This window comes from Penaeus monodon, chromosome 11 (assembly GCF_015228065.2).
Source record: "Penaeus monodon isolate SGIC_2016 chromosome 11, NSTDA_Pmon_1, whole genome shotgun sequence".
NCBI lineage: Eukaryota > Metazoa > Arthropoda > Malacostraca > Decapoda > Penaeidae > Penaeus > Penaeus monodon.
The window spans coordinates 50,086,931-50,096,930 of record NC_051396.1 but is presented as its reverse complement, the minus strand read 5'-3'; the positions used below and the strand labels follow the sequence as shown (position 1 = coordinate 50,096,930).

Sequence of the window (10,000 nt, the reverse complement as noted above, 5' to 3'; positions counted from 1 at the left end):
TGAGAATGGGCAGCAATGAAAATGAAGCACTAATCAGGGTGCTAAGTAAACAAAAAACTGATACAGTAAATGGGTTCTCATAAATGAAAATTAAGCAAGGGTGGTAGCAGTGTGTGTGTGTGTGTGTATTATGTATTTAGAAAGTGAGAGGGAAATTGTTTAAATGGAACATCCAGCTGTAGGTTTGCCATATGATATCACCCATACCAACCTGGTAGTAGGCCAGTACATCAATGAGGAAAGACTTGATATATCTAGGGATCTTAACTCAGTGTCACTGGGAAAATGCTGAGCCCATTTTAGAAATTTTTGTGAAATGTCGCTCCACATAGATGGCTCAGCAAGTGCTTAGCCACAAAGGAGTCACTTAGCTGTGACCTTTCCTGCTTTTACCTTTCCTTGAATTTGCGGGAAAAACATTTGTTTTACTAATGCTAAAATATCTTTTTTTTTATAGACATTATAATTCTATAATGTTACTGACATTAGTAACAGCAATATAAGATAACATAATTTTTTTTTTTTAATCAAGGAAAAGAGTAAATAGGTGAGGTAGATAGTACTCATAATTGGCCCATTGGTGACTTAAAACAAGTGTAGCCATCTATGTGTAAAAGCAATTAAAAAAGTAAACTGACAGTGGGCATGGCATGTACATACGTGCCATGCCCATTGGTTTTGGGTTAAAGGGCACCTGAGAAGATATGTTAAAGTTTTCAAATTAATGTGTTTAACTGTATCAGTAAATCATGATCTATACATTGCAATGTGTTTAACTGTATCAGTAAATCATGATCTATACTTTGCAACTTTTAATTTGTTCACCTGCTTCAGAAAATTGCACTTTTAGGCTATTAGAGTTCCCCCAAGTGGCAGACAAACTTTTTGACATTCAGAAAAAGGATTGTATGCTGCCTGCCACTAGGAGATGGTGACAACGTAGTTTGTGCTGTTTACAATTTCATTCATTCAACACAATGGGGGAAAGTTACAGCAGAGAATAAGAATTTGAGGGAATGGAAGCACTTTCATGCCAAAGCAGGAGGGAGGGAGAGAGAGAGAGAGAGAGAGAGAGAGAGAGAGAGAGAGAGAGAGAGAGAGAGAGAGAGAGAGAGAGAGGAGGGAGAGAAATAGAGAGAGAGAGGAGTGGGAGAGGAAGAGAGAGAGATCCTGACTTGTTTTACATTTTATATATATATATATGTATATATATATATATATATATATATATATATATATATATATATATATATATATATATATATATATATATATATATATATATATAAAGCTTAAAAGTACTGTTTCTGTTGAGGGAGGGTGGTAGAGAGAGAGAGAGAGAAGAAGGGAGGGATAGTAGAATAGAAAAAGAGAGAGAGAGAGGGAGACAGAAGATAGAGTGTCAGGGCGCTGTATACTGAATACTCTCTCTCTCTCTCTCTCTCTCTCTCTCTCTCTCTCTCTCTCTCTCTCTCTCTCTCTCTCTCTCTCTCTCTCTCTCTCTCTCTCCTCTCTCTCTCTCTCTCTCTTCTCTCTCTCTCTCTTACTCTCTCTCTCTCTCTCTTTCTCCTCTCTCTCTCTCTCTCTCTCTCTCTCTCCTCTCTCTCTCTCTCTCTCTCTCTCTCTCTCTCTCTCTCTCTCTCTCTCTCTCTCTCTCTCTCTCTCTCTCTGTCTCTGCCCATTTCTCTCGCTCTCTCTCCCTCCCGATTTGGGCTTGGCACAAAAGTGCTTCTATTTCCTCAAATTATTCTTCGCTGCTGTAACTCTCTGCCATCGTGTTGAATGAATGAAACTGTGGTTGAATAAATTAAGAGTTGTGAAGTATATGGCATGATTAATTAATACAGAAAACACAGTAACCTGAAAACTTCAACAGACCTTCTCAGGTGACCATTGATAATAACAGTTTTGATTTGTCAGCACATTAATTTTTATTTTGTGTGTAACTTTCATGTTGTTCCATGTTGGCAAAGGAGATGTTACTATATGTGGTAGACTCTAATTGATGTTTTTACCTGTTTCTTGCAAATGTTCTTTGTGAAGGCAGAGTTCCATTTATGATCCAAAATCCCTCATGTCATGAAATTGCAGCTTCATCTAATGACATCATACCTTCTTAATAACAGTGCAACTAAGGATGGAACATCACTATCTGGAGGTTGACGGTCCTGCAGAGCTGGAGGATTTACTAGTAGACCATCTTGAGGCTGCCATATCTCTGGGTTCTTTTTCATTTTTTTCCTTCATTTCTGAAGGGATGCAAAACCTCACTTTACATCCTGTGATGTGATCTGCCCTGTGTTATGGGCTGTGTAGTGTTGCTTTCCACCACACATCATCATTGATTACACAGAACACTCCCTTGCTTTTTGTTGTCTAGCCATGGTACGTCTTGTGGTCACGGAGGGGGATGTGGTGTTGATTTGTGCCCTCTTCTTTGCACTTGATGCTTCCTTTACTGTGATCAAACTTCTCTGCTTGAGCTAGTCTTTTGGTCTTTGCATTCATGATTTTTTTTCCAAGGTGGAGGCCTATCTGTGGAGGAAGATATTTTGTTTATGCATTGTGGCTTGAGCTTCAGTAAATAATATGTTTTTCACTGATTGATAATGAGAGCATAGCATTAAGGTGGTGATTGTTCATATAATTTTCAATAAAGGAAGAGAAAATCATTCATTGATTTTTTATTTTTGGATACATAATAGCCACGTTATTCCAATGCACAGTGATGGCAGAATTAAAGAGATATTGAGATGTAGGAACCTTCATGTTTAATCTCTTGTAATTGATACACATTAATTTGCCACTGATTTCACTTGAGTGATAAAGGTCCAGTTGTTAAGGGGCTTTGTCCCAGTTGTTGGTTAGGTCACATTCACTGTCCATTTCAGTACACTCAGCTATGGCCTTTTGTGAAGTGGAACAAAAATCAAAAGTAATTTTCTCATTGAACTTGTATTATATAGCCTTAGAAACACATTGATAATAAGTAGTGTTAGTTTTTATAGTGTTGTTTTGTCTTTATTCCAACAGGCATTCTTTAGAAATTGTAAGCCCAACAGATGAGCCATCTTCTCATGGTGGGACTTCAGGGCCAACTGGCTTGGGTGCTGGAGGCCCAGGCGTTGCTGCAGGCAATGCTGAAGAGGCCCAAGAGGTACATGGGAATGGTGAGCAAGCTGGAGACTCCTTAGGGTCCCCAAGAGTCAGATCAGGAACTGCTTCCTCTACCCAGTTGGGTTTATCTTCATCAGCACCTCAAGTATCTGTCACAACTTTGTAAGTTTCAAGTGTTTATTATCTTTGGTTTTATTAATTTTGTCCTTGTTTTGTCAATTTTGATGTTAGATTTGAAAGCAGTAAACAGGTCTGTCTCAGGCACTGTGGAAAATTGTCTGAGTCAATTTGCAACAAATAGAAATGAAACCTTTGGCAGAATTGCAGACTTTTCGTGGAAGGCCATGTGTTTTAGTGTGTGGAGGAAAGTGATATTTCATATTTTCAAAAATATTAAATATTCTCATCACAGTTATGTGGCGCTTTACTCATACCGGGGACGCAAAGCAGATGAGTTGGAACTAAGGAAAGGCTACATATATACAGTGACAGAAAAGTGCCAAGATGGATGGTATAAAGGTCGCTGTATAACAACAGATAGAGCAGGAGTCTTCCCTGGAAATTACGTCCAAGTTGCTAAGTATGATATCTGTCTACTTTCAGTCTTGATATGTATGAATTTTGTTGGGAATTTATAATTTAATTTCTGCTACAAATTTGCTTGCAGAAATAGTTTTTTTTTTGTGTAAACCTATTCTCCAGTAAAGTCAGGTTATTATTACAAATTTTTCTGACACATTAGCATTTCTTAAACCACAGACCACAGACAATAGCTGCCTACCTGGCCAAGCGCAATGCCCGGGGGTCTTCCAGTCACAACCGCAACAACAGCACAGGGGGAGGAACCTTAGGTCCTAGTAATGGTGGAAGTGGAAGCAGCACCCTCCCTTCGGGTGTGGTTAGCTACACACGGCCTAGAGCAAGCCCGGGTGGTGGAGCAGACGGCAGGCATGCAGAAGGTTCCCGTGGTGAGAACACAAGTCTGCTGGACACCCCAGTTCACTCTATGGTACCCACTCTGTCCCCAACTCACACTTCGCCGCTTGCAGGGTCTCTCTCCCCGGCGGCTGGTGAGTCATGATTAACATGTGATCCAAGCTAACAAGACCCCTATCCGGTATCCTGTAGTCCTCGTCCCAGTGCCCAGAGGTCCCCCTTTGTATTGTACTTTTCTCTACTCTTATCTCTTTGTTTTTTCTCTCTCTTCATTTTTTAGTAGAAGGTAGCTTAATCGTTCTGGATTTCTCTTTCTTGGAAACTAGGGTGATAAGCCTTTTTGTTTGATTTGCCTTTGTTGATTACTTATATCCAGTACAGATATTATTATTATTATTATTATTATTATTATTATTATTATTATAATCATTATTTGTAGTTGCTATAGCAGTAGTGGTAGTAGTGATGGTGATAGTGGTAATGGTAGTAGTAACAATATTTGTAACCCTTTTTTACAATGTTCATTGTATGTGGCATATGTGTACTGCCTTTACATCTAAAAAAGCAATTCCAGAGTTATGTAAATCATGACTTGAGTATGCTAATTCCCCCGAAATAATGATTGCTTATAGCATTTGCAAACGGTTGTTAAAGTTAAGTGGTCTGTCTTTTGTAAATAAAACTTTCATACATCATTGCAAACTTGCACAAACAAATTATGATATCATAATACTTGGTATTTTTTCTCTTTCTCTTTTTGTTTTTTTGTTTTTTTTCAAGGAAGACAGAATATCTTCAGCTGTACACTCCCTTTCCCTCTGAAGTTACAGTCCCTTCTCCTTTAAATCATGTTACAGAAGTAGGCTTTTTGACTGAAGTATTAGCCTTGCTGGTGTTATAGAAGTGATATTAATCATTTTGATAAAGTATAATAGTAAAGATTATAAGTATGAAGGTCACAAAGTTTGCATAACAGTTATTTATATCATCATTATTGTATTATAAAAAGAGATGAGGATTATTACACTAACAAAATGTTTAGATATTAAAGGATTACATTATTATTATTATTATTATTATTATTGTTATTATTATTATTATTTTGTACATATTAATAAGATTACTATGCATTTTCTTCGCTTAATTTCCAAATTGTCCCTCTATCATTATCCCATTCCAATGCAGCTGGAAGGTTGTCAAAATGAACAAAGAAATGTTTAAAATTCCACAAATAACCCTCACAGGCAGCAGTTCTGCGGCCTATCCTTCCCCCACCAATAAACCCGAATTTTCAGCTTTTATCAGGGCCAAATTTTGCTTGTATTGTTTGAAGAGCTTGATTTTACACTGCAGTTTATGCTGGTATGTCAAATATTTATTAACCCAATACCAGTGGGCATGGCATATTTGTACATGCCATGCCCACTGTGAGTTTGTTTTATTAATTGTTTTTACACATAGATGGCTACACTTGTACCAATGAGCCAATTATGAGTACTGCTGTCTTGCCTGTTTACCCTTTTCCTTGATTTTCAAAAATATCTTATGTTATCTTATATTGCTGTTACTAATGTCTATAATATTATAGTAATTATAATGTCTGTAATAAAAATAACACCATAGATATTCATAGCATTAGTAAAAAAAAAAAAATTCTACCAATTCAAGGAAAGGTGAATTCAGGTAAGGTCACAAGGTCGACTAATTGACTCGTTTGTGACTAAGCACTAGCAGAACCGTCTATGTGCAGAGACATTTCACAAAAAAATTTAAAACGAGCACAGCATTTTCCTGGCAGCTTTGGGGGTTAAACAGTGGAGCATCAGATTTTAAAAAGTAACTCATTGTATGTGAATGAAAATAGAAAAACTAACAAAAGCATACATATGAAACTCCTAAAGCAGTGAAATACATAATATCATAATTTATGTGCATTCCATCCAATCTTGGCAAGGGAAAATCTGGCAGCTCACCCCAGACTCTGGAGTACTCTGGTTTGCCAAATCTCTTTTGAGAAAAAATAAGATGGTGTAGAATAATAAGAATATTGTATATGAATTTAAAAATACCAAACATATGCTAGCCTAAATAGTTAATATCAGCTGAGGAGAACAAAAAAGAGACTTGATGAATTGGTGTCGGGGGATGAGATGTCAGTTCGGTCTTTCCAGAAATTAGACCCAGTATAATAATAACTTTGTGTTTATCATGTGTATATGAAATAGTGAGAAAGAAAATAATGCCACATAAAGCTCAGTCACCCCAGAAGGCTCAGTCACCCCAGAAGGCTCAGTCACCCCAGTGTGAGGGGAGAGAAGGAAATCCTAGAAGAAGGAAGCAAGAGATGGCATGGTGGGTGCAGTAGTCTCAGATAACTTGGAGAGGGAGAAGGGAATGGGAGGAGAAGCCACACAGATACACAGGAAATGGCTCATTGATTATAGGGATGGGGGAGAGATACCTGTCTAGTTTCCCCTCACTGTGTTCCATTCATGCTGAAATTGAGTAGGAAAATGGACCACCACTTTTTAACTCTGTGACAAGCAGGGCATCTCACACAGTCACCCACTGATTTAAAATATTAAGAGCATGGAGAACATGTTATTGTTTTCCACAATATTTGCTTTAGTGTGTGTGATCTTTAGATAAACAAGACTAAAACAAGCCAAGCAAGTGAGCAGTTGTTGAGTGCACACGATATAGGACACAGCATGGGTACTTGCCAGCCAGCATGTGAGTTTAGTGACTAACAACAAGAATGAAGGCAACTTGGGTGTAAAGGAAAAAACATTTGTAATCTCAGGCAAGTCAGGAGTTGAATTTCTGCTTTTCTCTCTCTCTTCTTTTTCTTATTCTTGGTAAATTCTTTTCTTTTTTTCTCAGGCCCCTTTCTGATTTTTTTTTCTGTTATTTCCTTTGTTTTGTTCTGTATTCATTTCTTTGTTTATTCCTTTACATATTTTAATACCATATCTTTTGTTTTATCTTTGCTCTTGACATTTCTTCTCTTCTGATTTATTCTTTCCTCTCCTTTCCTTTGCATCCAAATAGTAATTCCCAATGAAGGACAATTTTTGATAAGAGAATCTAAACAGTTTTGAGATCAGAATGGCTTCAGTTTTAATTAATATTAGAGACAGAATTTACAAACTTATTAGCTCACTGGTGTTTGTCTTTTCAAAAGTTGACTTCTCAGTGAAGGCTAAGTAGTGCTGTTACTAATTAGTAAATTACAACCTATTATAGTAAAAATTAACTGTTGATTGCAATGAGCATTATTCTAAGCCTGTAATGACAATGCCAGAGAAGGATTCGTCCATTTTCTAGCTTGCATAACATTCCTGTTCTGCAAAAGTTGCAAGATTTTGCAAATACATTGTTCTTTCTGCTTCCTTGATGATTATTTCTTAGGAATGTGCTCAGTATGATATTAGTAAAATTATAATGATAAGTATTTTTTAAATGGTAATGATTTGTAAGAGTCTGTAACACTTTATATAAACGAGAGCGCTGATCTGGTTCAGGTGTTCTTTTTCTTAAGACTGGAGAAGATGAATGTACAGTGAAAGAAGGTCCAGAAGTCAAATGAACACATGATTTAATAAGTTACAGCTTTTTGTCTTTATTTACATATATATGTATAGTGAAATAGGACGTACAAAGACTTAATAATCAGTCGTCAATACCCGTCTGTACATGTCGCCAACTTTGATTCCAACTCCAGGAACTGGTCTGACTTCATAAGAAGAAAGGCCCATCAATGCTCACTACACAGGAATTGCCACTTCAGTTTACGTATAAGGGGGGAAATCTGTAATGTGATTTTTTTCATTATATTTCATGTAAAAAATTACTGTTTTGAATACAACACTCAAAAATGCTATTACAAGTATTCAGTTATCATAGATTAAATTGTTAAGTATTGATTGCCTGCCCTATGAGTTTATTTTGCGTACCGGTACTACTCACTCTGTGGTTGATGTTCTATCAAGGTTGACTGTCCTTCATAATGGGATGATGGACCATCACATCATGTGCATCTGGCCTTCTCTTTATTGTGCGTGCTAAACATTAATTTCTTTTTTTGGCCTTGGCTGTGTTGTCATCATGGAGAAAGAATCCCTCAAATATAGGCTTCTGGGGACTGTCTGGACAGACATGGACTCCCAAGGTTGAAAATGTGTAAAGGGCAGTTTCATACTCATACATGCATGGAAAAATCTCTATGACTGAATGGCTCTAAATACATTTCCTTCACAGGTTAATGGGTGGTATCACAACTGTCGCAACTGTTTCAGATTTTTCCCTCATAGTCATACATGTTCAGTCTAACAGGTCCTAGTATTTTATTGCAATATTACCCTTTGCTGGGATTTAGAATATACCAAACCTACCTCCATATTTCTTTACCAATAGGTAAAATTTAATTTTTTTTTTTTTTTCTCTCTTTTTCTCATCTCTTTTCTCTTTTCTCTTCTCTTCTCTTCTCTTCTCTTCTCTTCTCTTCTCTTCTCTTCTCTTCTCTTCTCTTCTCTTCTCTTCTCTTCTCTTCTCTTCTCTTCTCTTCTCTTCTCTTCTCTTCTCTTCTCTTCTCTTCTCTTCTCTTCTCTTCTCTTCTCTTCTCTTCTCTTCTTTCCCGTGACCAAATGAAAGGCTATTCTATGGATTGTTAAGAATGTATAGCAAAATTCCTTAATTTGTATTTTAAATACCTGTAAAAATTAACAAAATTTCTTTTTAGGGGGACAATGACCATAAGTTCAATCCAGCATTTGTGCAGCAAGGCAGAATGACTGAGGCTTCCTAGGCATTTCCCAGGCAATGTAACACGAGTATTGCCTGACTATATGGATGTGACTGTGATTGGTTGGAGTTAAGCCCAGTCTATTCTGAGATTCTGCTCCTAGACATTGGGCAACTGGGTCCAAAATTATCAATGTTTCTACTGCATTCTCACCCCCTATACCCCGGCCCTATATCCAAACATTTGGAGCAAGACTAAGAGACAAAGGCCGGCGTTTGCTATTCTCAGCACCTCAGTTGGTCTCTTTTAGTCGTACTGAATATTACTGTATCATTCAGAATGCATTAAGAATAGTATATACAGTGCCATAGAGCTCAAATAGTTTAGGGTGACTGCCAAATGGGCCAGACAGTACCCCAAAAAGTATAACTACTATTATTTTTTCCATACTTTTGTCACAAAGTATCAGTTATACACCAAAGTATTATATATATTTAGTAATGTCACCAGAGGACCAAAAATGTGGGTTTCTGGATTCATTTCTTTATGTAACAAGTCAAATCAGCACAAACATTTGTCATTGCACAGTACACATTTTGAGATTTCTGTAACTAACATTAATATTATAAAAATAAATGATAGTAAAATAACAAAAAAGAAGACTAAACTTCAAATGGTTTTATCTCAAAGTTATTTTTTTTCATCCATGATGGCAAATAATTTAAACACCATTGATATGATTCCAGAACTCTTTTGTTTGTTGGAAAGACCTTTCAAATGAGACTAAAAAGTCATCTCCCCATTTTTTGTTTGGAAGAGAGAACTTGCAAGGCAATTTTTTTGTTATTTGGTGAGGAAAATAGTGCTTTTGTTGGAAACCATATAACAAAAAGACTGAAAAGAAAATGCCAAATGCAAAGATGACTGTCTGGTGGCAAATGTTATTTGTTTATTCATAACTTTTAGAGCAATAGTGTATGCATTATGCTACCCCAGTATGTTGTACAAAAATAATGCAAATCAATCAGTTCAAAAGCTGCGTCACAATTTCAGCTTGCTGTCTTATTACGAAAAAAACAGTACATATTGGCTTTTCCCACGTTTGATCTTGAGCAGGTGACACCATACACACCCTAGCATGTGTTGTTTGGTATTAGAAGCTCACATATTGAGTGATTTAACTACTACTATTGCCTTCTTAAA

At 36.7% G+C, this 10,000-nt stretch overlaps 1 protein-coding gene across 1 annotated transcript in view; it reads left to right on the top strand.

Annotated features, from left to right (window-relative positions):
- LOC119579052 (E3 ubiquitin-protein ligase SH3RF1-like) overlaps positions 1 to 10,000 on the top strand; it is a 51,532-nt gene that overhangs the window by 22,971 nt on the left and 18,561 nt on the right. The window contains exons 9-11 of the mRNA XM_037926779.1: positions 3,034 to 3,279; positions 3,530 to 3,697; positions 3,877 to 4,085. Coding sequence (XP_037782707.1) covers positions 3,034 to 3,279; positions 3,530 to 3,697; positions 3,877 to 4,085 — 623 coding nt within the window. The remainder of the gene's footprint in view (positions 1 to 3,033; positions 3,280 to 3,529; positions 3,698 to 3,876; positions 4,086 to 10,000) is intronic.